Genomic DNA, 27377 nt, shown 5'->3' with positions numbered 1-27377 from the left:
TTTAGGATCCAGTTTAAATGTGCATGTGTTATCTTTAAGCTTCTCTATGGAATATTTGACCCTTTGGTCCCCTTATATTGGAATACCTTCAGAGCTTGCCACTCGAGGAATACACAAAGATATAAGCTATCATTCAGGAAGCTTAGCCAATCCTTTGCTTTCAAACTGGTAGAAACTTAGAATAGACTCCCTGACTCTGTTAGATTGATAGGTCAGCTATAACAATTTTGTAATGTCCTAAAAACTTTGCTGTTTACTCAAATGGCTTACCTAAATGGCTTACCACAGAACTAACAAATTGTTAGCACTTCAACATTTACTTTCCCATGTTCTCATCTTTATGTACTCTGGTCTTTAATCACTTGTGAACCGAGTCAAACTCCGTTGGGAGATGACCCGGTATATAAATTGAAGACTAGACTAGATAGATAAGTGGATAAAAGCTGAGAGCCGTCCTCACAGTTGTCCAGAAACTCAAAAAAATCCCTGTAGATTATCTGTATAAAACCAATTCCAAGATCATTCTATAAACCACCAATAAGGGGGCAAGAACAAATTAAATAGCAAAGCTGACAATGATGAGCCTTGAGGTACTCCTGAACACAAAGAAAACAATTGTGATTTGTGAACTCCATTCCAAACATAAACATCCAGTCTAAGAAATTACTGAAACCAGGTTAACATCGTGCCTGAGATACCAAAAGAATGCAAAAGTCCAACAAAACTGCATTATTAATAGTATTGAACGTGGCTGCAACATCTAGAGATACTAACAAAAAATGTTTCCCATTATCAGATCCAGTACAAATGGTATCATAAAGAGACAACAAAAACTGTCCAGACAGTCCTGTGCAGATACAAATTCCTCTAAATGATGAAGCACTACTTTCTTCATAACTTTAGATAAAAACATAAGATTGGAGATAGGTTGAAAATGTTCCACCTTTGTGACATCTAAGTGTGAGCCATTTAGTAAAGGACTAACTGCAGCTCATTTCAACAAATCAGGAACAAAATCTGAGACAAGGGAACGTTTAATAAGTAATGCCATAGATAGTGCAACTGCATCCTTCATAGCTTTCAAAACTGCTGGTGCACAGACATTAAGGGCCTGATTCTGGAAACGGCGCCTGTCGCAGTAGGTACCTGCAAAATGGGCACCTACCATATGTCAATCACCAGTAGGTGCTGCCTCCAGAATCTCGTCTATTTTCTTCTACAGATGCCTTAAATGTTGGCCAGCATTATACAGGCTTACATTTAAGGCATCTGACTCGCACCTACAAGAAGCACCTAAGCACGTCTACAGATGCCTAGGGCCACTTCTGGCGTACATCATGCCTTAGGCATATGTAGGCACATGTACAACGCCTACATTGTAGGTGTCCTTCACCGCATCAATTTTTAAAAGAAACATGTGCCCTACAATTTGAATCACTAATCGAATTAATAGCCTGAACAAACAACATCATCTACAGAGACTGGCATGAACTCTAACCAGAGTTCAGCCATATCCTTCCATATCTTCTACTCATATTTAGGAACTCCAGCGCATATCACCTCTGACTTCAATTGAAAATAAAAACATCAAACTGCTCACAAGAGGGAGCAAGAATCCTATTCACTGAAGGGGTCACCAAAGAATTAACAATAGTGAACAACTTCCTTGACCAAGATGGTGCCGCAGCAATTTTAGCATCATCATAATTCTTCTTCACTCAATACCAGCTGTTTATAATCATCCAAAGCTTCCAAATACGCCCCCTGAGTTTACCCATCAGGATATTTCCTCCACTGTCACTCTTTTTTTACGGAGACCATGTTTGCTCTGCCTCACTTCTACTGAATTCCAAAGGCAACACATTTTCCTATCACCACAAATTTTTTGCAAAGGAGCAATCTTCTCCAAGGTTGACTCTAACAAAGAGTGCCATTATCCAGTAAATGAATCTTATGAAATTTTCTGCGTCTATTCAAAATTGATGAAATTAACCAAAAAGATAAAAATGCTGACCTTTTAAGGAAGGTTCCAAGAACTTATGGCAGCAGTAATCTCGCTCATCTACAACAAAACTATCAGTTCCACTCCTGCGGTGCCCAATTTCAAATTAAATTGTAAAACATTTGCTGCTATTTGTCTCTACCTATGTTGGAATCTCTGTTCAGTATGTATAACGATTTTATTGTAAATCTGATATGATCTTCAATTGCATGATCTCTCTACTCTAACAAGGGTTCTCTTACTTGTAAATCACCTTGAACCTATGCAGGTATATTGCGATCCATAAATAAAATATTAGATTAGATCCCATAATATGGTGTAGGCCAGTGTTTCACAACTCGGTCCTGGAGTACCCCCTTGCCAGTCCAGTTTTCATGATATCCACAATGAATATGCATGAAATAAATTTGCATATAATGGAGGCAATGTATGCAAATCAAGTTCATGCATATTCACTGTAGATATCCCGAAAGCCTGACTGCAAGGAGGTACTCCAGGACCGAGTTGAGAAATACTGGTGTAGATTGCTATGCAAATACATATGATTACCAGATTTTCCTTTTGGAAAATCCGGATCCCAGGCCTGCCCAGTTCTACCCATTCCTGCCCCGTTTTGGCCTAGTTCCACCCCCAATCCCGCCCTAGCCCCACCCCGCCCCACCCTAAAAGTAACCCTACAAATACATGGTAACCCTACAAATACATATTATTTACTGCACTTCAGATTGTAAGTACTACTATATGTGGCAGGGTAGTAGTAGTAGTAGGGTATTGAAACGCTTACTTGGCTAGAAGCCTCATGAGATATTCAGGTGTTGAAGGATCTGGTCTAAGTGGAGGCCCCATGACATGGGCTGCAGCATGACTCCAGTCTTTATGCCAGTAGTGAGTACCATCTATACTTAGAGAAGCAGCAATTGGTTCCCCAAAAACCACTTTACCTACAAAATATCAAAACTAATATTAAATTTAAAAAACAAATACATTAAAGCCCGGATTCTATAAACGGCGCCAGGATCGTCAGCCGTCCACAAAAGTGGTGCCGATCGCGTGTCAATCAAGCGACAGCACTGTTTATAGAATCATGGCATGAACCGATCCTAGGACCTACTCCTAGTTCTCTAAATTACTTTTTTGCACAAAAAAACCTGCTTGCAAAAAAGTAAATTAGAGACCTAGGAGTAGGTCTTTAGGATTTGTTCATACTTTGTACTGACCCCCTCCTCAATTTTGACTTTATACATTTATAGAATCATGGCTACATCACAGATAGGTGCTGGAAATGTAGGCCAGGGTTTTCAAGGCCTATGTTTCCGGCCCTATTTGTGATGAGAATCGTGACTACAGAGGTGCCTACCGACGCCTGAGGGTACTTCTGGCATTAACCACACCTATTTTACCCGTAGACACGGTTCTGGCACTGTTTGTGGAGGTGCCATCTTTTTTATAAATTACAGTTTAATTGCTTTTAAACGATGCAATTAATTATCACGTTGATTAAAGACAATTAAACCAGTTAGGCGGTTGTAGCATCCAGCCCTAAGGGATTCATTTTCAGAACACTTACACACATAAATGTTTCATAGAAACCTTTGGTACTTTGTGTGTCTAAGTGCTTTGAAAATGATCCTCTATGTATGATATGAAAATAAGCAGTGGCTTGACCACAGCTTTCTCTAGATGGGTCTTAGAGTTGTTTATTAACTGTGTCATTACAAAATTTCAACTACGTCTTTATATTCTCTCACTGAAAAAAATAACGACAGAAAACTAATAACGTACTTTATGCTGTAGAAAAAAATGTTTCCCTGTTGTGAATATTTTCCTAATCTTTGACTGACATGTTTCCACTTGAGAATGTTGAATATGGATTTTTTAAAATTATTTATCACTTTTCTTATTAATAATCAAGTATAATATATAACAACTTGAATTAGATCAATAGTTTCCAAAGACAAAAGAAAAAAACAAAGCAGAAAAGTTTCTGTTCACCTATATCGACCGCAATACTTTGAGAACGGACTTCAGGAAATAATGTTGAATATGGATTTAATGAACAACTTCTCAACACACGAGAATGAAATATTCATCAAACCATTCACATCAAGATTTACTGAAAAGAGAAAGAAATTATTTTAAGGTTGCATATCCTAACTAATCCCTGCCCCCACCCCCCTTTACAAAACCGTAGCACGGTTTTTAGCGCTGGCTGCAGTGGTAACAGCTCCCATAGGAGCTCTTATGAAAATGGCCACCCAGACATCCTTGCAGAACAGAGATATAGTCTAGTGGTTAGTGATGTAAACATAGGTTCACATACCACAGTTTTCTGGGGGGGGGGGGGTTTGTATATGTGATCCCTCCAGGAACAGCCAAAATGCCTATTCTATACCTTCACACTTGCAGGTATCATATCTGTAGGTGCAGTTAGCATTTTTCTGATACTGGAGGAAGCCCCAGGAAAAGTGGATCTGAACCTGCATCCCTTGGTTTACACTCCGTTGCACTAATCACTAGACCAGAACTTCTAAACTCGCAGTATGTGTAGCCTTAGGGGTACGTGAGCCGCTTGTTGGCGGTATGCACCGCCGCAGATATTACCCGCCTCCACCGCCGATGGGGATCCCTCCTTCCTGCCCGCCCCCTCCGTCAAAGCCAACCCAACCCCAGCCCCCACTGCTCTTGGCTGGATCCGACCTCTTCCCAGTTCCCGATTTCCCCACCTACCAGCTCTCCACTGCTGTATTTTAAAAACTTTGGGCAGCCAGCGGCGCAACGAAACCAGCCTCCCATCGTCTGCCTGCCTGCCCCAGAAGTGTTCTTTCTGCAGCCTACTCAGAACGCTGCAGAAAGAATACTTCTGGGGCACAGGCAGACGGCGAGAGGCAGGCTTCGTTCCTAATTCCCCCACCTACCAGCTCTCTGCTGCTGTATTTTAAAATCTTAGGGCAGCCAGAGGCACAACGAAGCCAGTCTCCTACTATCTGCCTGCCCCAGTTCTTTCTGAAGGCAAGCAGATGGTGGGTGGCTGGCTTTGTTGCGCCTCCAGCTGCCCGAAGATTTTAAAATACAGCGGCGCAGAGCTGGTAAGGGAGGGGAATCAGGAGCTGGGGAGAGGTCAGATCCAGCTGAGAGGAGTGAGGGCTGGAGTTGGGAATAAGGGATAGATAGATGCTGCACAGGGGTGGGGGTGGGGTAAGACAGATGCTGCAAAGGGGGGTGGGGAGAGGACAGATGATGCACAGGCTGGATGTTAGGAAGGGAGAGAAAGAGAGATGATGCTGGTGGGTGAGGGAACAGGAAAAGAGAATTGTTGGATATAGGTGTGGATTGAGAGGGAAAGGCATAGTGTACATGGGGATGGGGGTGGGGTAAGGATAGATGCTGCAAGGGGAGCAGGGAGAGGACAGATGATGCACAGGCTGGATGTTAGGAAGGGAGAGAAAGAGAGATGATGCTGGTGGGTGAGGGAACAGGAAAAGAGAATTGTTGGATATAGGTGTGGATTGAGAGGGAAAGACATAGTGTACATGGGGATGGGGGTGGGGTAAGGATAGATGCTGCAAGGGGAGCAGGGAGAGGACAGATGATGCACAGGCTGGAGGTTAGGAAGGGAGAGAAAGAGAGATGCTGCCGGTGGGTGAGGGAACAGGAAAAGAGAATTGTTGGATATAGGTGTGGATTGAGAGGGAAAGACATAGTGTACATGGGGATGGGGGTGGGGTAAGGATAGATGCTGCAAGGGGAGCAGGGAGAGGACAGATGATGCACAGGCTGGAGGTTAGGAAGGGAGAGAAAGAGAGATGCTGCCGGTGGGTGAGGGAACAGGAAAAGAGAATTGTTGGATATAGGTGTGGAGTGAGAGGGAAAGACATGGTGCCCATGGGGAAAGGAAGAAAGAGGAAAATTGGGCATAGATAGAGAGAAGAGAGAGGCAAAGATGCATGGGGTAGAGTTGGATGAAAATGGGAAATGTTGGATATGGTGGTGGAGAGGGAACAGAGGGATAGATTGAAGGGGATGCAAGGCGGAGGAATATTGGACATAGTGATGGTGGGAGAGATGTGGCATGGTGCTGGTGAGGAGTGATGGAAGGAGAAATGGGCATGGGACTGGTGGGCAGTGGTGAAAAATGCTGCACATGATCCAGGGGATGAGAGAGGGAGAAATGTTGGATGGGGCAGTAAAGGGAGTGGGAGAGATGCCTGGATCTCTCAAGACAGATGGACAGTGAGAGAGAGAGAGCAGGAGACATGTTGCCAATGGGGGTGGAGGAGAGAGGAAGAAAAGTTGGACTCATGGAGGGATAGAGAGCGATGTTGTCTGGGGAATGGAATGAGGTCTGGAGGAGAGGAAGCATGCAGGAGGCAGAAAAAAAGAAATATTGGATGCACAGTCAAAAGGAAGTGTAACCAGAGACTCATGAAATCACCAGACAACAAAGGTAGGAAAAATGATTTTATTTTCAATTTAGAGATTGAAATGTGTCTGTTTTGAGAATTTATATCTGCTGTCTATATTTTGCACTATATTTGTCTATTTTTCTATAGTTGTTACTGAGGTGACGTTGCATATTTTAAAGTCATCTGCCTTGACCTCTTTGAAAAAACCCTAATATAAATGATAATTAACGTTTTCTCTGTGTACAGTGTGATTTGTGTTTTTTTAATTTTGTGGTTATCATTATATATTAATAAGATTATATTGTGTGTATATGAAAAATGGATGGAAGAAATTGCATTACAATTAGTACTATTATTATGGGGGTGGGGTCTGGGGCAGAGTCTGGGTGAGGCAGAGTTTGGGTGGGGGTACTCGGTTGATATTTGTTAGACATAGGCGATACTTGGCTTGAAGAAGTTGAGAAACACTGCACTAGACTACTCCTCTGACCTGCTTGCTGCTTTGATCAGAAAGGCCATACAAACTGCAGCTTACATACAGCTGATTTTCCTTTCCAGATTCACTTTCAGGGGAGAGGAAGGGGCCAGCAACCAGTGGAGAATAAGGAGTGGGTCATTCCTTAATCCATCCAGTTGTCAGCTGCTGAATCAGAGCACCTTTTTTTGTACATTGGATGTGACTGAAACAGGTCTAGATAGAACCGTCCTCTTTTTTTTTTATATGGACATTTTCTTCCATTTGAAAATCACTGTTGGGCATCTTACTTTTGAGTCCTCCCTTGTTCTGCCTAAAACACACCCACAAATGCCCCCCTTGCTATTTGGACAAACTAAGGTGTGAAACATCCAAATACTAGCTTTATAAAATCGGGATTTGAACATTTTTAGCGGATGGACTTTTTTGAGGCATCCATTTGTTTTGCAAATAAGTCTAGCATAGTATTTCTAACTTGTCTGAATAGTTATCTGGTTACCAGCACTGAATATTGGCCATATCCAGATCAATTCCAGCAGCCTCAAAGGAGTTAAATTTTTGGTGCCAGTAACTAAAGAGGGGCTGGCACTAAATATTCACTTCTAGTTCAGCCAACAGCAGCCAGCATTTAGAAACCTCCCCCCCCTCCAAAACTGATCACCACTGGTTCAATATTGACCGGAATGCATATGCTTTGGAAGAAAGGCGGTTAAAGGAGGATATGATGGAGAAGTGTAAGTACCTCACTGGTATACATGCAGTGGAAGTGGTCCAATTTCATTTCAAAGGAAGCTCTAGAATAAGGGGTTATAAGACGAAGGTAAAAGGGGATAGATTCAGTAATCTAAGGAAATATTTCTCTAGGGAAAGGATGAAAGAACAGCCTTCCAAAAGAGGTGGCGGAGATAGAAACTGTATCTCAATTCAAGAAATCATAAAAAAAAAGCACAGAGGATCTTTGATAAAGAGTAAGGGATTGTAGAACTTAGAGCTCCCTTTACTAAGCCGCATTAGGACTTTAGAGCACGGAATAGCGTGCACTACGTTGCCCCGCGCGCTAGACCTTAACACCAGCATCGAGCTGGCGTTAGTTCTAGAAGCATAGCGTGCGGTGTAGCACGCGGTAATTTCCTGCGTGCGCTAAAAACACTAGCGCACCTTAGTAAAAGGAGCCCTTAGTTGTTGATATGGTTGGGTGGGCTGGATAGGTTACATGGCCTTTGTTTCCGTGTGATGAAGGCACTGTCAGTACACATAAGTATATTTGCAGTATCTCAGTGCCAGGTAATACTGTATTCTTTTTCCAACTGAAAAAAGGGGGTTAAAGGACTTGCTGAAGGGGCTTAAAGGACTTGCTGAAGGTTGCACTATATAAGGCATAACAATAGCCTTACTGGGTCAGATCAATGGTCTATCGAGCCCAGCAGCCCGTCCTCACGGTGGCCAATCCAGATCACTAGTACCTGGCAAAAACCCAAAGAGTAGCAACATTTCATGCTACTGATCCAGGGTAAGCAGTGGCTTCCCCCATGTCTTTCTCAATAACAGGCTATGGACTTTTCCTCCAGGAATTAGTCTAAACCTTTCTTAAAACTAGCTATGCTATCCATTCTTACCACAACCTCTGGCAATGCGTTCCAGAGCTTAACTATTCTCCGAGTGCAAAAATATTTCCTCCTATTGCTTTTAAAATCATTTCCCTGTAACTTCATTGAGTGTCCCTTTTGTCATTTTTGATGGAGTGAAAAATCGATCCACTAGACTTCAATATTTTCTTCTACTTAATGTATGTCTTTTATTTTGTGATTTTATTCTGTATGGAAACCTTTTACTTTGCAATTTTATTGTGTATGGAAACTTGTAAGCTGCCTTGGATAAAGGCGGATTAAAAATGTTTTAAATAAATAAATAAATCATATCTCCCCTCAGCCGTCTCTTTTCCAAGCTGAACAGCCCTAACCTTTTTAGTCTTTCCTCATACTATCATCTTGGTCTCTCTTTTTTGAACCTTTTCTAGTGCCGCTATATCTTTCTTGAGATAAGGAGACCAGAATTGAACGCAATACTCCAGGTGAGGTCGCACCGTGGAGCGATACAGAGGCATTATACCATTCTTAGTCTTGTTAACCATCCCTTTTTAAAAAAAAAAAAATAATTCCTAGCAGTATGTCAAGATTCACAGCTATGTACTGCATTCAGTCTTCAGTATTGTTAATGTACAATCTGTTATGCAAAATCTTTTCTTCTCTTTTAGCTGACTTGGACTTTATAACTGCTTTATAAAGATACTCAGGCCAGCCTTCTGTATTTTATTGGGATGTGGCATTAAATCATGGGTGCTTTATTTGTGGCAACTCTGACACAACCATTTTGAAGAATATATCATAAATGTAAGCAGCACAGCAATAAATATAAAGATATTTTATTAGCAGAATAAAATGTAAAACTTAGGACCAATAAATATGTATGAATAGCTTGGTACATTTTTAAAGGAAATTTGCAGACTAATGATGATACATGCAGTGAGATGCAACAGCAAATCAAGGGGGTCCTTTTACTAAGGTGCACTAAGCGATTTAGCACGCGCTAAAGATTAGCGTGTGCTAAATACTATGGCGCCCATAGAATATAATGGGTGCGTTAGCATTTAGGGATCCTTTTACTAAGGTGTGTTAGCGTTTTGAGCATACGCAGGAAATTATCGCACGCTACATCACGCACTACGCTTCTAGAACTAACGCCAGCTCAATGCTGGCATTAAGGCCTAGCGCGTGCAGCAATGTAGCGCATGCTATTCCACGCATTAAAACCCTAACGGAGCCCTAAGTGTGCGCTAATCTTTAGCGCATGCTAAATCGGTTAGCTCGCCTTAGTAAAAGTGCGCAATGAAGCTGAAAATGTTTTATACTTCCAAGATGCTATGTTATTTTACCCCATCCTTTAAAAAAAGCGTAGTGCGGTTTTTTAGCGACGGCCCCTCCCATATATATCAACTTTTTAAAATGCATTCTATTGATTTTAAACACTAGAAATATTATAGAATCACCCAATAACATTTCCCCTAAGACAAAAATATAGGAAAGGCAAATTAGGTGCTCATGCTATATTGAAAATTACCGGTATACAGTATGTAAATTACAAAAGTTATCCAAAAGATCTGAAACCATCTGTATATAATAAACATTACTCCATTTGATGGCAGATATCTCTTCATATTTACGAGTTAAACAAAAACTGGACCACCATGCTGAAAAGGAAAGTGTGGCACTATTTTTCCATTTTGATAAAATATCTTGGATAGCTGAGCCCATAAGAGTGTCAGACAATTTAGCTTTACATTTCTGAACTAAATGTGGTAAAGCAACTGAACGCAAAATAACAATTTTGTAAGTTAACACAGTATGAAACCCAAATATATCTTGCATTCGCTGCCAAACCCCAAACCCAAATGATTTTAAAACAGCACACTCAAATAACATATGAGTGTCACAGCACCCTGAGGTTTGTTGGCTCACTTCCAATCCCATGTTGCTCGTTGTGACCTTGGGCAAGTCACTTAATCCAATAACTCACTCCACACTCACAAACACAAAGGGACTGTAATAATAAAAAAAACCTCAATTACCCTTAGTGCAAATCCTGTTCTCAAAAAAAAAAAGAGATTTCACTTTTTACTCCTTTACAATAGCATAATTTTAAATCTCTCCTAAGGCTCAACAACAAACTGTGGACTTAAAACTCAAAAAGCCACTACTATGCTTCAGGAATCTTGTAAGGGAGAGAAAAAGCCTCAGACTCGTGCCTGCTGCTAATTTTATAAGCGTTCAGGCTATACTATTAGAGTTACCTCATCGGCATAAAAAGTACGGCACTAGTATTTGTCAGTAAACAGGAGGCTTTTTTGATTGCCTCATAAGGCCTACACAAAAGTCTAGTAAGCTCGAATCATTAGCATGAATCCTTGCCTTATAACTTGTTCTTACTAGACAATGTTTCAGCTGCATCCATTGAAAAAAATGCTTTGACGTCAATTGAAACTCTGCACACAAATTCTCAAATGATTTTAAAGTTTTTGCCTTGAACAAGCTGACTCACAAACCAAATTCCTTTACGTTGCCATTCTAACCAATTAAGAACCATACTTTGAATCTTAATTTCTGGGTTAAACCAAATAGATATACTGTGTTTCCCCGAAATAAGCCCTAGCATAATTTTTGGGGTAGGTCTTAATATAAGCCCTACCTCAAAAATAAGCCCTAGTCCCAGAATTTGCCGCCCCCCCCCCCACAACCCCACTATGCAGCCGAACCCCTGCTGACCCTCCATCCTTCCCTCCCCGCCGACCGTGAGTGAGCCCTACCTTGATCCAAAGCAGGGTCAGGCCGGCAGCACTCTAAATAGCCTGCTTTGGTCTTGTCCATCAGGGATTTCACTTTGCCTCGTTACTGATGATGTCATTACTAGTGTAGCAGATTGAATTCTCCAACGGACAAGGCCAAGCAGCCATTTTAGAATGCTGCCAGCCTGACGCTGCTTTGGATCAAGGTAGAGCTCAACGGTTCTTCTGGACAAGGGATGGGAGGGAGGGAAGGATAGAAGCTGGGCAAACTTCTGCTGCACAGGGGGATGGGAGGGGAAGAAAGATGCTGCACATGTGGGGGAGAGAAAGGAAAGAGGAAGAATTGGGGTGAATGGAGAGATGATCATGTGCATATCCCGAAAATAAGACAGTGTCTTATATTAATTTTGGGCCCAAAAAAGGCACTAGGTCTTATTTTCGGGGAAACATTCATATACTGGCCACAAAAACCCTAAGTCACAAGCATTAGAGTTATATACAGCACATATAGCCTTCAAAATTGGAGACTGGGGTGCCACACATTCAACCTGAGCAGTTAAAAGAACACTCAAGGCAAATGGGGTCACAATTTCTCTCTCCAATAGTAACAATTTGGGTAAATCAACATCCCTAACATCCCTAACATTCCTAACATCCCTAGGTTTCTCTAAACCACCCCCTACAAAAACCCATGACAAAGGCCATCACCTAGATCTGATCTCCTTCCTCCCCAATACCACTTCAACCCCCAGCATCAACCTTAAAGAAGAAAACTGGTCCACCACCCCCTGGTCTGATCACCTCCGTTGCAATTTCAAATTACACTGGCTAATAAAACAAACCAAAAAACAACCAAAAACCACCCACAAAGAAAAAACAAAATGGTCTAGAGGCCAACTTAACCCAGAAGAATTCTGGTCCCACTACAACCCAACATCCATCCCAGATCCTGACCCTAACTTCATCTCAGACTGGAACAATTTCAGCAATAAGACCCTAAACGACATTGCTCCACTGAAACCTTACAAGAAAAAACACCGCTCCTCCGCTAAATGGTTCGATGCAGATCTTCTTGCCCTCAAACGTGAAGTACGCAAACTGGAAAGAACCTGGTGCAAAACAGGCACAAACACAGATAGACACTCATGGCGAATTAAAGTCACAGAATACAAAAAAATGATTAAAGAAAAACGACACAAGCACTACTCCCAACTTATCAACACCCCATCCCTAAACACTAATAAACTCTTCAGAATAGTTAACTCCTTATTTGACACCGTCCCACATAAAAGCTCCCCCACTGATCTACCACCCTCCCCAACAAACCTAGCTGACTACTTCGCCAACAAAATTCTCAACTTGAAAACATCGCTCACAACAACTAGCACTTACCCATATATCCAACCACCCTCTCCAGAAAAGGATGGCTCACCAGCAGACATGACCTGGTCTCACTTCAATAACCCAGACTGGAACCTATTTCTCAAGCTATACTCAAAATATTCCAAATCCAACTGCCTACTAGATAACTGCCCTCCAACCATCATGAAAACTGCCCCCCTCCCCTTCAAAGCGGAACTCTTCAACTGGATAACCTTGTGCATGACAACCGGCCACTTCCCACTGGAACTTGGACACATCCTCGTATCTCCAATAATTAAAAACCCCAAAGAATCTCCCTCCGTAATCTCCAACTACAGACCCATCGCCAATATTCCTCTCTTCCAAAAAATCATGGAAGGACTGGTCAATCACTACCTCACATCATACCTAGAGAAATTTAACATCCTCCACGAATCCCAGTCTGGATTCCGCACCAATTACAGTACGGAAACCGTTCTAGCCTCACTAACCAATCACCTCCTCCAACTATTCTCACTGGGAAACAGCGCACTGCTACTACAGTTCGACCTCAGCAGTGCCTTCGACCTAGTAGACCATGACATTCTGATTAACTGCCTCGACTCCATAGGCATCGCCGGACAAGTACTAACCTGGCTCACAGGCTTCCTAAAAAACCGAACCTACCAAGTCCATAATGACGGAACCTTCTCCCACACATGGAGCAACCCCTGCGGAGTCCCCCAGGGCTCCCCCCTATCCCCGTCATTATTCAATATCTACATGGCATCACTGGGACACATGTTATCGAACCGTAACCTGAAATCCTATATCTACGCGGATGACATTACAATCATCATACCCATCACCTCACTGTCACATGAGACAGAACAATTCATCTCAACTGTCCTCACCATGGTAGAAAACTGGACCACTCGCTTCAAACTGAAACTAAACCCAGAAAAAACCAAGTTCTTCCTTGCAAGTCCCAACCACAAACTAACATCCACCACCCTGCATCTTAATGGCTTAACATATCCAATCAACTCTACTATAAAAATCCTCGGAGTCATCTTGGACCGATGCCTCACTTTAGAAGAACACACTAACACCCAGGTCAAAAAATGTTTTTCCACCCTGTGGAAACTCCGCTCCATCAAACATTACTTTGATTTTCCCACCTTCAGATTGCTGGTCCAATCCCTAATTCTAAACTCCCTGGATTACTGCAATATCATATATCTGGGCTCCTACAAGAAAACCATTAAACGACTACGACTTATTCAGAATACCGCAGTCCGCCTCATCTACGGGCTCAAAAAATCAGACCACATCAGCCCTTTCTACAGGAAACTTCACTGGCTACCGTTCGAAGCAAGGATCATCTTCAAATTCGCCTGCCTCTGCTTCAAAACCCTAACTGGCTCAGCCCCGATATATCTTTCATGCCACTTCACCTTCCCAGGCTCTAACCGTACACGCAATGCACACCTGTTTGCCTACCCCTCCCCAAAAGGATGCATCCACAAAAGATTCTTCGACAAAACCCTCTCTTTCCAAGCTGGCAAATGGAATGACTGCCTGTCCACTCTCATCTCTCTTGCCCCAACTTATCAATCCTTCAGGAAATCTCTAAAAACATACCTCTTTGATAAATTCCTCTAACCCCCGTCCCCCCGACCAAACTAATAATCCCTTGCCTCCCTCCCTACCCTTCCCCTCCCCCCATGCAACAATTATTGGATCATTTTGTAATTGTCACTGGTTTATACCATATAATTGTTAACTAATTCTCTGCACCTACATTGTATAAATCGCTCTGAACTGTTTTTCGATATGCTGTAACCTCGATGTAACTTCGCTATAACTAAGCTGTAACTTCGCTGTAAATGTACAGTCTCTTATCCTGTAAACCGCTCTGAACTGTTTTGTGGTATTGCGGTATAAAAAATAAAGTTATTATTATTATTATTATTACACTGCAGAGGCAACTAAAAAGAGGAATGATATAGCTTAAAATCTGGTAAATTGACTCCCCAGAATCTTTTAACATTCTCAATTTATGAAAAGCAATATGCGGCGGCTTCCCTTTCCATAAGAAATAAAGTATTTTTCTTTCTATTGAATTATAAAACTTATCCGGGAACATGAGAGATTTCATACTCAATAAATAATTCACTTCTGGAGCTAATAATATTTTTTATTGCTTCTAACCTGCCCCACCAGGACAAGTATAGAGGAGACCAGTGCATAAAAATTTAATCAACCAGAGTAAGTATCAACTGCATATTGAGTTCCAATTAACTTTCAACAGAAGATCCAAAGCATTGGGTTGGGAAGAGAGGGGGTACTTTTGGGTATTGATAAACTGTTTCTGAATGTTTATAAGTGCTTAATTCTTATGGTTATGACATGTATGTTATGATGCACTTTTTGTAAGATCTGAAAATTTAATAAAGATTTATAAAACAGAAGATCCAAACCAGATACCTAAATATTTCAATTTATCAACCCATTTTAGTTGAGCATCACCTAGATGAGATTTATAAACATATGAAGACAAGGGCACTGATTTGTCCCAGTTCACTTTGTATCCTGAAAATTTGGAAAATTCTTCCAATAATGTAAATAGAAATGGCAGAGATTGTACAGATAAAAAAACAAATCATCAGCTTATGCCGATAATTTGCATGTAAGCGTCCCACATCGAATCCCTATAATGTCAACATGTTGTCAAATTGCAATTATTAAAGTCTCTATGACTAAGTCAAACAGCAACGGAAAAAGGGAGCACCCCTGTTTAGTACCCCTGAACAGTGAAAAAGAATCAGACACGACTCCATTTACTAATATATTGGCACACGGTAACCTGTATAACTACTTTACCATTGAAATAAATTATGAACCTTTTCCAAACTATTTGAGAACTTGAAACCTACATGACCACTCTATTCTATCAAATGCCTTTTCTGCATCTAAAGCTAATACAACCAGCTGGTCAGGAACAGAAGGAGCAACTGTTAAAATGTTCTACAAAACACGTGAGTTATCCGATGTATATCTACTCTGGACAAACCCGCTCTGTCAATCAAAGATGACAATATTTTTGACAACTGCATAAATTTTGCAATCTAAGTTAATCAATGAAATAGGCCTATAATTTTCCACTTTTCAACTTATAAATCCTTCTTCCAGTTGTAAGGTCTTAAAACTTAGAAATCAAAATCTCTTCAATTATCCATCAGTTAAAAATATAAAAGTTTGCTTAAGAACATAAGAAACGCCCTCACCGGATCAGACCGAGGTCCATCTAGTCCGGCGATCCGCACACGCGGCGGCCCATTTAGGTACTCCTTTTTGGAGACCCGGATTTACCGTATCCCTCAATATGATATGCAAGAAGGTGTGCATCCAACTTGCGTTTGAATCCCAGAACAGTAGTCTCCTCCACAACCTCCTCCGGGAGTGCATTCCAAGCACCCACCACGCGCTGTGTGAAACTGAATTTCCTGACATTTGTCTTAAACCTACTGCCTCTCATTTTCAGTCTATGTCCTCTTGCCGTGTCACATCAGAATATTTCAGTAATGCTTCTTTTTGGTCTATTTTATCAAATCCTTTTAATATTTTAAAAGTCTCTATCAAATCTCCTGTGTCTTCTCTTCTCAAGAGTAAACAGCCCCAGCTTCCTGAGTCGATCTTTGTAGGTCAAATTTTCCATTCCTTTGATAAGTTTCGTGGCTCGCCTCTGCACTTTTTCCAGCAGAGTTATATCCTTTTTAAGGTATGGAGACCAGTGTTGGACACAGTATTCTAAGTGCGGTCGGACCATTGTTCTATAAAGTGGCATTATGATCTCTTCCGTTCTACTTGTAATCCCCTTCTTAATTATGCCCAACATCCTGTTCGCTTTCTTCGCCGCTGCCGCACATTGTGCCGATGGTTTTAGGGTACTGTCAATTAGTACCCCCAAATCCCTTTCCTGTTTGCTTTTTGCTAACTTCACCCCCATAATCCTGTACTCATGTTCCTTGTTTTTCTTTCCTAGATGCATCACCTTGCATTTGTTTATGTTAAAGTTCATCTGCCACTTTATCGCCCACGTTTCCAGCATGTTCAGATCCTTCTGGAGGTCCTTGCAGTCCCTTTGAGAGCCAACCGCCCGACATAGTTTTGTATCATCTGCAAACTTTATTATATTGCATGTTGTTTCCTCTTCCAGGTCGTTTATAAAAATATTGAACAAGATAGGCCCAAGAACCGAGCCCTGGGGCACGCCGCTAGTCACTTTCTCCCAATCCGAGAATTTCCCATTTATGCTAACCCGCTGCCTTCTGTTTTCAAGCCATTTGCTTAAATTGTTAATTTTTGTTTTTAAGAACTTGCATTCACATACTCCACAATTACTTTGCCCTTTCAGCTCGTAACAGTACAGCACACCTCAAAAATCATAGATTATGGTTCATAGATCAAAATCATTTGGTAATTACAAATAGCTCAAGTTTTTTTATATATATAAATGAAGGCTTTCTTTCAATGGACTATTGAAGAATGGAACAGGATACTATCTGAGATCAGGAAAATGCAATTCAATTTGGTCTTTAGGAAGGTACTGAAAACTTGTTTCCTAGAGTTAAAATTTTGGTTTTATATGTTTTCTTATGCTTTTATTACTTTATTGTTTTGTTTGCCATCTTGAATGGTAATTTGTTTGTCCAAAAGAGGGTATATATACATTTTATAAATAAATAAATAAAACTCGGGGGGAGGGGGGGGGGGGCAAGTCAGAACTATAACAAGACAGCAACAGAAAGGAAAATAAAAACTCATATCTGAGTGAATAGCAGCAGAATCCATGGGCAGATGCTGACTGGAGTTACAATTATGCACATCAGTGAAAGGGTAGAAGGAAGAGCTCCTATATAGAGAATGAGACAGGGACAACTTTTTCCCCATCCCTGCGGGAACTCATTTTCCCATCCCCGCAAGTTCTTTTCCTGTCCCTGCCCCATTACTGCAAGCTCTGCCCTCATCTGCAAAAGCCTCAAACACTTTAAAATCATAAGTGTTCGAGGCTTTTGCAGTTAAGGCAAAGCTTACAGGAATGGGGCAGGGCAAGGACAGTGACAAAACTTGCAGGGATGAGATGGAAACATTGAGTTCCTGCAGGGACGGGGAAAAATTTGTCCCCGTGTCATTCTCTATTCCTATAGAAGCCTAGTAGCTGAGCCAGCTCAGGAGTACTCTAGAAATTGTGGGGTGTTGTTCCTGGCCCTATTCCCCAACAGAAGAACTAGATGAAATGGACTTGAGAGAACCAGACCCAGGGAGGTGGCTTTGGAAGCTTGTGAGCCATGTTGGGACTATGAAAGGCACATTGCCGGGGCAGGGAGGAGGAGGCAGGAGTTTCTAGTTAGCTTACTCTATTTCTTTATTTTATTGGTGGACAAATTTCAGATCAGCTAGGTTTCCTTCCTGTTGCAACATCTGCCCCCTCTTTTACTAAGGCGTGCTAACCGATTAGCGCGCGCTAATTGAATTAGCGTGCGCTAAATGCTAACGTGCCCATAGACTAGCATGCACGTTTTAGCGTTTAGAGCGTGCTAAATTGATTAGCACGTGACCTTAGTAAAAGAGGGCCTTGGTATTCTTGTCCTGTTAGTTGATATGTGGCTAATGGATTTTGGCACCCCGATTATATATCTTTTTTCAAATTCAAAAACAGTTTTCAAGCTTTTCGAAGTGCAGTTTTTTCAAGCCTATTTTCATATTTTTCATCCATTACAGGTTTAGACTATTATCTGCAGGAAAGCGTTGATCCATCTAATCCAGTGGTCTCAAACTCGCAGCCTGGGGGCCACATGCGGCCTGCCAGGTACTATTTTGAGGCCCTCGGTATATTTATCATAATCACAAAAGTAAAATAAAACAGTTTCTAGATCATATGTCTCTTTAGCTATAAATTACAATATTATTATTAAGACTTAACCAAAAGGAAAGATTTATAAACTATGAAGAGTTTTACCTCATGCAAAATTGTCATTTTTTTAATAAGACATTAACTATTTTTTCTGAGGCCCTCTAAGTACCTACAAATCCAAAATGTGGCCCTGCAAAAGGTTTGAGTTTGAGACCACTGATCTAATCCGTCTGCAATATGATTAATAAAACCAGGTAAAGACAACCTTACTGATGAGGCCTGTGTATACCAACAGCCATATTACCTTTATTAGAATGGACTCAATTGATCCCCACCTCCTGAGCTCCCTGGCTCAATTAGTTCCTCCTTTTGTTAACAGTTTTTGTCCTGCTCCCATATTAATTAACTTGCTTAACTTTTTTTCTGTGAAACATTGTGAAAAGCTTGACTGAAGTCCAGACTGGATGTAGAGCTAAAGTTACTCATTTTATGCTATTTTTTTCCATCTTGGGTCAATGAAGGGGTTAGAAATTTTACTAATCAGGACTTTAGAGCTCCTTACTGAAAGGGCCCAACTAAACCTGCAGCCCATTGACTAAATTCTTAGGTTCTGATGCTCAAAAGCCGGTGCCTCATTAAATTAGATTAAGATTAGATGGGCCATTTCGCCTTTATCTGCCATCATGTTTCTATGTACCTGGCGCAGAATCTCTACTTCTGATGCTCAAAAGGGTTCTTGGGGGCTGTTATCAATCCTCATTACAGCCACCAAGAACTCTATAACATAACATTTGTATACCGCATTACCCTTCAGATCTATGCGGTTTAATAAAAGTAAACTACTGCTACAACACAGAATGAAATACATTTTCAATCTTTCAAAAATTTCCTAAATACATAAGTCTTTAATAGCTTCTTAAAATTTTGATATGATGTAGATATAAAGAATAAGTTGATGAAAATCAGTATCCCAAGTAGCTGCTTCAAATGACAGTAGTCGATTATGATATCTTTTATAGCAGCAACCTTTGGGCGATGGAAAATCAAAAAGGGAAGCTATTTGAGTAGAATGTCTATGATAGGAAAAAATAAATTGATCAACGAAATAGGCTGGAGCCATTCCAGATATGACTTTGTAACACAGACAACCGACCTTAAACTGAACTCTAGCTTCCATGGGGAGCCAATGCAGCTCCCTGTAATAAGGCATTGTGTCATACGTTACAAGGAGCTTATTAGTATTTAAATGACTCTGCTTATGATCAGGGCAGGATTAACCAATAGGCCAAGTAGGCACGTGCCTAGGGCCCAAAATGGTCAGGGGACCCGATGAAAGAGGTTATCAACATTGTTTTTTCCAAACGGCAATGGGCCCCTCCAGCATCGATGGGCTCCCCCCCCTGATCGGCACCCCGATCCCCATCGATGGAAAGTAAGACAATCAAATAACGTGGGTAAGAAAGGCAACGGGAACTTCAATTGTGCAAGCGGTGCTGCTTGCCCAAAGCTTCCCTCTGACGCAGCTTCCTGTTTCCGCCTGGGTGCATGGTGGGGTGGGGTGGGACGGGGCGGGGGGCCCAGTGTACTTGTCTGCCTAGGGGCCCTCGACAAATTAATCCTGCCCTGCTTATTATGCACAAAAGGTATTTCTCCCCCCCCCCCTTTGTATGGGGCAAAATGTTCTAGCAGGTCCAGACCTGCAGGTAGCTGTTGTACGTGTGTTGTGTGAGTGTATGTCCCACACCTATGCACAGCTCCAAGTCAGCTCTGCTGATCGTAACTCTGGTCCTGCTCAGCTGATCACAGACAGGGGAGAAGAAGTGTTTAGTTTTGTTTTTTGGTTTTTTTTGCAGTAGCCAAGGTAGGGGGAAGAGCTGATAGAGACTTTTAAAATACTGAAAGGATTTGACAAAATAGAGCAGGGAACAACTTTATTCACAATGTCAAAGGCGACTCGGACAAGAGGTCATGGACTGAAGCTGTGGGGGGACAGGGCCAGGACAAATGTCAGAAAGTTCTGCTTCACACAGCGAGTGGTGAACGCCTGGAACACTCTCCTGGAAGAGGTTGTGGAGGAAACCGCCATTCAAGGTTTTAAGGGCAAGTTGGATGCACATCTTCTTGAAAGCCACATTGAGGGATACAAATAACTAAGGTATTCGCCAGGGTAGGCATGGCTGGGCCTCCGCGTGTGCGGATCGCCGGACTAGATGGACCCAAGGTCTGATCCGGTGCAGGCATTTCTTATGTTCTTATGTACCAATTTGCTCTTCTGAGCAGGCACAAGGCACAGTTCCTCCCTGTTTTACCAGGGCTGCTCCGCACAAATCGCATGAATATCATTTGCATGCCATTGTGCTGAGCATCACCCTGTAAATTAAAATCACTCCCAACACAGTACTGTGTTGTCAGAGCGTTGAGCACCCTGCCCTTAGCCTTTGAAGGGAACTCTTCATCCTACTTTCTGCTTTCTCAGATCTAGGATCCTGTAGTAGTTTAGCATTCTCTGGCTCCTCCTCTATTTCTCTTTCCTGCTTTTTTTTCTCTAGTTCTTTGAAGATGTGGCCATTGTGGGTGTAGTCCTAACCCCACCAGGGCTGCTTCTAAAGCAGTGTTCTACCAACTTTGTTGAGCCGCGGCACACTAAATGTAGTTACCGCGGCTCGAGGTATCCTGGAAGTGCGCAACATTGACGTGATGATGTCACCCAAATGCATGACATCATCACATTGACATCTGCGCATGTGCGAAAGCCTCCCAGACGGACCCTGAGCCACCAGTGGGGGAGGGGGAGGGGGTACCGGCAAGGAAGACATGCGGAGAGAAGGAGAGGCACTGACACTGGCTGATTACCTAAAGGGCATGCCTCTTGCTGCAAGAAGCACACTCTGTAGAAAGTCAGCCAACACCGGTGCCTCTCCTTCTCCCCAGCATCTCATGGCAAACCTGAAATTTCAGCAGGCACACAGTTTGCGATACACTGTTCTAAAGGAAATACTAGTTTCTTTTTTTTCTCTGCCTTTATTGTGGTTCTTTTGCAGCTCTTTTTGCTGATTGCCTTCATTTTTATGAAGTACTTTTCTTTGGAGAATGTATACCTTGCTACTGTTAGATAAATCTTGAGAACTGTTAAATAGCCTTAAGTTCACTGGGAATAATTTTGGAGGGATTATCTCTTATAAAGCAGATAGCTACAGCGAAAGATGAAAAAGAACTATATCTCATTAAGCATACATATATGGGCAGTAGATTGTAATATGATAGTCATGCTTATTTCTAGTTAAAGCCTCAGTGATATCCCGACAGTGACAATAGCTCAGAAATGCTGCCAGCGGCCTGTTTGGAGTCTCTCTTCTGACATGAATTGCCCCCCCAAAAACTGGAAGTTGTGTCAGAGCAGTAGTTCATGTCAGAAGAAAGACTCCAACTAAGACACCGGCAGCAACTCTGAATTCCTGTCTCTGTTGGGAACCTCAAAAACACCATTTAAGGTAGACTGGGGGCAGAACATAGAGAGAAAGAAAAGGGAAAGATGATGGGGGTAATGAAAGAGAAAAGATATATATCTGGGGTGGGGATATAGGGAGAGGGAAGAGAATAAAATGATGGACTTGGGTGAATGATGAAGAAATTATGGACCCTTGGAAGAGAGGGGAGGGAAGAAAGAGAGAAGTGATGATGGAGGAAAAAGATAAATGATGGACTAAGGGAGAAGGAAGGAGGAGAAAATGATGGACCAGGAGGAAGAAGAAAGAAAGAGAGAGATGATGGATCTGAGGGGTAGAAGGGAGGGAAGAAGAGAGAAATGATGGAGTGAAAAGAGGAAAAAAAGAGAAATGGTAGACCCGGGGGAAGGAAGAAAGAGAGAGAAGGGAGGAAGAAATAGAGAGGAGGAGGGGAAGAAATAGAGAGAAATGATGGACCCCAGGGAGAGAACAAAGAAGAAAGAAAAATTATGGACCCTAGAAGAAGGGAACAAAGAAATAGAAATTGTGGGGTCAGAAGGGGGTGGAAAGGAGGGAGGGAAGAAAGAGAGAAATGATGGACCCAAGGGTAGAGGGAAGGGAGAAAGAAATGACTTTGACCAAAATCTAACATGTTATGGAGAGCTTGCCAAGATTCATTAAGCTTAATGACAATTATCCAATGGTGCTCATCCATGTTGGCACTAGTGATACTGCTAATTACCCCTCCAAATGTATCAAAAGTGACGTCATGTCTCTGGGAGAGAAGGTGAAGCAGTCAGGTGCGCTGGTAGTATTCTCATGAATCCTCCCTGTCGAGGGTAAAGACCTGGGCAGAGAAGCTTGCATCCTAGAGATGAATGCATGGCTTCATGGATGGTGTCGTCAAGAGTGTTTTGGTTTCCTGGACCATGGGATGATTTTCCAAGGGCTGCTGAGCAGGGATGGTGTACATATTTCAAAGAAGGGAAGTGTCTGGCTAACCTACTGAAGAGAGCTTTAAACTAAAATCATTGGGCAGGGTGATCAAAGCCTCCAGGTGAGTATAAGCCCTCAGATATGTGAATCACTAAATAGCTCTACACAAATGGGAAAAGGGGGCAATGTCTGGAAAGCAGCATATACTAATGCTCGAAGTAAGAGAAACAAGGTTCTGAATCTAGATGCTGTGATGGAAGAGGCTGAGTTGGATTTAGTGGCAATCACAGAAACATGGTTCACAGAGAATCTTGACTGGATTACAGTTATCCCAATCTATAATTTGTTCAGGAAAGATAAGGTAGGAAGGAAAGGAGTGGGAGTGGCATTATATGGTCCAATTGGAGACTTAGGCTATGTCCATTGCATCCCAGGATGCACCAAGAAGGAAGCTTAAGGCCCTGATTGGCCTAAGTGCCAAAGGCCCCTCCTATGTTGGGAGTTGGGAGGGTGTCAGGGGTTCAGGGAGGGTGTTGGCAAGAGGGAGTGGGCATCCCTCCTGCCAGTCTTCAATGGGGGAAAGGGGGTTCGGGAAGAGTGTCAGTAGGAGGGAGTAGGCATCCCTCCTGCCAGTTATCATATGGGGGGGTTGGGGGATTTAAGGAGTCGACGACAGGAGGGAAAGGGCATCCCTCCTGACAGTCTTCATTTGAGGGGATCAGGGAGGCGGTGGCAGGAGGGAGTGAGCATCTCTCCTGATCACAGCAGGGGTATTTTCCCCCTCCCCCAATCAGCTGAGCCAGCAGGACTTTTTGAAGCGTGGCTTCAGGCAGTCCTGCCAGCTCAGCTGATCAAGGATTCCCTTGCCGCAATCCCTTAGCATATCCTGCTTCATGGAAGATACCTTTAAGGTAGACTAGGGGATGCTGGAGTTGAAGTCATGGAGTCAGCCCCATTGTTGAAAAAGTTTTGATATATTTATTGTGAAGTTAATAAAGCTGTGGCCTAGATTGTTTGCCACATTTTAAAGGTGATTATACTGTATGTGATGAGTTTAATTTAGTATGGTGTGGTCTTGAGTCAATGTGAAGATAAGCGTGATTGTCAACAATATTTCTGCAGCTTCTGGTCATGATAGATTAAACTGTTAGAGCTGCATATGGGTGAATCAGTTGTGACCAGCTTATTGACCTGCTCAATAACCATGTCATGAAGTCAAATTTTGACTTTTAAAGCAGCCTAGTTTTTAGCTTGTGCTTTACTATAAAGCTACTAGGTTGCTACAGTATACGTTGAAAGTGCAGTGAAGGACACTACCTTCTCTCCGAGCATGAGCTATCACTTTAGCTGAAGACTTGCTCATCACGTGCACCACAAACAGAGGACAGTTGACGAGGCTGGATATCGTGATTGCTCTCTGAGTGGCCTCTGCCTCCACTTCCTCGGGACGACACATTTCGTGTCCTTCAGGGCCAGTGATTCCCATCGACAACATTTTTTTTGCACCCTTCAAAACACAAAATAGTACAATCACATCAGATGCATTTTCCGCAGAAGGGCATAGAATATAAATTATAATTGTACATAGTAGGAATATGACAAGAGGAAAAAAGTACCCACAAAAATCTAAAACCTCTTAAAGAGGGAAAAAAATGTTCCTGTATATTAGTAATCACACTACCTAGCCAGGGGATACTGGATTTCTGAATGAACATAAGAACATAAGAATAGCCTTACTGGGTCAGACCAATGGACCATCAAGCCCAATAGCCCGTTCTCACAGTGGCCAATCCAGGTCACTAATACCTGGCCAAAACCCAAGGAGTAGCAATATTTCATGCTACCGATTCAGGGCAAGCAGTGGCTTCCTCCATGTCTTTCTCAATAACAGACTATGGACTTTCCTCCAGGAACTTGTCCAAACATTTCTTAAAACCAGCTATGCTATCCGCTCTTGCCACAACCTCTGGCAATGCGTTCCAGAGTTTAACTATTCTCTCATGTGAAATTTTTTTTCCTTCTATTGGTTTTGAAAGTATTTCCCTGTAACTTCGTCGAGTGTCCCCCTAGTCTTTGTAACTTTTGACGGAGTGAAAAATCAATCCACTTGTACCCGATTTACTCCACTCAGGATTTTGTAGACTTCAATCATATCTCCCCTCAGCCGTCTCTTTTCCAAGTTACTAATTCCTTTAATAAGCTGCAGTAAGCACTAATGTGTATTCACCACAGCAAATAAGGGCTTATCGTGGGCACACTCAGGCGTCCCGCAGTATTTTTGGGATCAGCATACTCCGTCTACATGTTAAAAAAATAGAATTTATTTTTTAGCTCTGAAGGTTGATCTGGGGGCTGAGAGTAGGCGTGCTCTGTGCTAATTGGTTAGTACAACTATCCTTGAAAAGTGCTCAGTGTCCATGTCTCCTGCAACAGAGCCGCTTAGAGATCATATTCGGGATCATCATGACACATTTCAGTTCCTTTTTACACCCCTCAAAATTAATATACTTGTGCCTCACATAATTCTGCTTTTGTAACGCAGATGTTATAGTGGCACTTATCTGTCCTCCTGAAGGGGTGTTATCTTCCACTTCAATCCAAGGCGGCTCAGCAGGACCCTTCACTCTTGTGCTCAAATCATTAACCCCAGTGCTCTTCCATATTGAATTTTAGTACGCCCCTACTTAGACTTGAGTTTCGCCGATTAAAAGCTTCTTCAGGAGGAGTAATGACTACAAACCCAAAAAATGAAAATGAAATGAAAACAAATATAAAAAATACGCACTTTCCCCCTAAAGACAAAATTGTGAACATATACATTCTCATATATTCTACTCAATAATCATAATCTACACTTCAGAATTATGTGAGGCACAAGTACTGTATATTAATTTAGAGGGGTGTAATAAGGGACTGAGATGTGTCATGATGGTCCCAAATATGATCTCTAAGCGGCTCTGTTGCAGGAGACATGGACATTGAGCACTTTTCAAAGATCACACACTTTTCCTAGAGGTTATGCACTGTTATTATTAATTTTTCATAGACTGTGCTGTTAATGAGAACTGGATATTCAACCCAAGAATTAAATTCAGGCTCGGACTCACACCGAAACAGTGAGAACAATTACCTCTGCAATTAAATCTCCATTTTCTGCATGCACCATGGCAATCGCTCCAAGTTCTTTACAACGGGAAAATGAAGCATACAGCTCAGAATCATGAACCATGTATACATCCTTGTAGGCCATAAACATTTTAAAGGAGTTGACACCTTTTTCTTTGGCAAGAACTCCCATTTCTTCCTTGACCTGGAAAGGAATTTTTTACACAGTAAGATCACATTGGAAAAGTTTTGGGTGCTATTTTAATTACACTTTATTTATGATATAGTACAATAATGTGAAATGGGAGTCTATTGTAGGGTTGTGTCACGGGTAAAAGTTGTTCTGGCCTTGAGGTTTAACTCACCTTTCTTAGGGGGGTCCTTTTACTAAGGCACACTAATGGATTTAGTGTGCACTAAATCCCATGCAGCCCATAGGAACATAGTAACATAGTACAAGATGGCAGATAAAGACCTGAACGGTCCATCCAGTCTGCCCATTAGTTATATCCATTAGAAATATATGATTATAATATAATATAAATATAATAGATAGCATGGCATTTAGAAGGGGAGGAGTAGGAGTAGTCCTTAATAGAACTCTCTCATTCCAAGCTGGCAGATGGACAGATTGCCTGACCACCCTCATCTCATCTGCCCCATCTTACTCATCCTTCAGGAAATCTCTCAAATCTTACCTCTATGACAAATTTCTCGAAACCCTCTCCTCCAAATAACCAAATTCTACCACCTCTTCTCCCGCCGATCTCTCCTTTCCTCCCCCTCAATCCAATACTTCCATCCTTCTTACTAACCCCTCCCCTCCCGGCACCCTCCCGTAATTGATAGTGGTTGCATTTTCTTGTCATTCTCACTCTCTATCCTCGCTATATATGTATCTATCATTGCATAGTAAGCCGCTTCAACTGCATTATACAGTCTCTTGCATTGTATCTTGCTCTATAAGTCTCTTGCATTGTATCTTCACTGTATAAATATCTCTTCTGTATATGTACAGCCTCCTGCATTGTAAATCTGCATTGTTTTTCGCTGTATAAACACCTATGCTGAATATGTACAGTCCCCTGCATTGTAAACTGCTCTCAACTGCATTGTACATTCCCTTACATTGTATCTTCGCTGTATATGTACAGTCTCTTACATTGTTAACCGCTCTGAACTGTTTGTGGTATTGCGGTATACAAAAATAAAGTTATTATTATTATTATTATTAGTCTAGTGGTTAGAACAGCTGCCTCAGCCCCCTGAGGTTGTGAGTTTGATTCCCATGCAGCTCCTTGGGACTCTGGGCAAGACACTCAACACTTTATTGACCCAGATACAAAATATGTAATATGTATGTACTAAAATATATAACCTATAATCTTATACAGCTCAAACTCTTACCAC

The 27377-nt window shown here is 41.9% G+C and overlaps 1 protein-coding gene across 1 annotated transcript in view; it reads right to left on the bottom strand.

The window, feature by feature from the left end:
• DPYS (dihydropyrimidinase) overlaps nt 1-27377 on the bottom strand; it is a 69986-nt gene that overhangs the window by 30202 nt on the left and 12407 nt on the right. Inside the window, exons 3-5 of the mRNA XM_033935025.1 lie at nt 25993-26172; nt 24180-24369; nt 2787-2943 (exon numbers count right to left, since the gene is read on the bottom strand). Coding sequence (XP_033790916.1) covers nt 2787-2943; nt 24180-24369; nt 25993-26172 — 527 coding nt within the window. The remainder of the gene's footprint in view (nt 1-2786; nt 2944-24179; nt 24370-25992; nt 26173-27377) is intronic.

Source organism: Geotrypetes seraphini, chromosome 2 (genome assembly GCF_902459505.1).
Source record: "Geotrypetes seraphini chromosome 2, aGeoSer1.1, whole genome shotgun sequence".
In the NCBI taxonomy this organism is placed as follows: Eukaryota; Metazoa; Chordata; class Amphibia; order Gymnophiona; family Dermophiidae; genus Geotrypetes; species Geotrypetes seraphini.
Note: the sequence above shows the minus strand (reverse complement) of the source record. Positions and strands in the feature narration are given on the sequence as shown.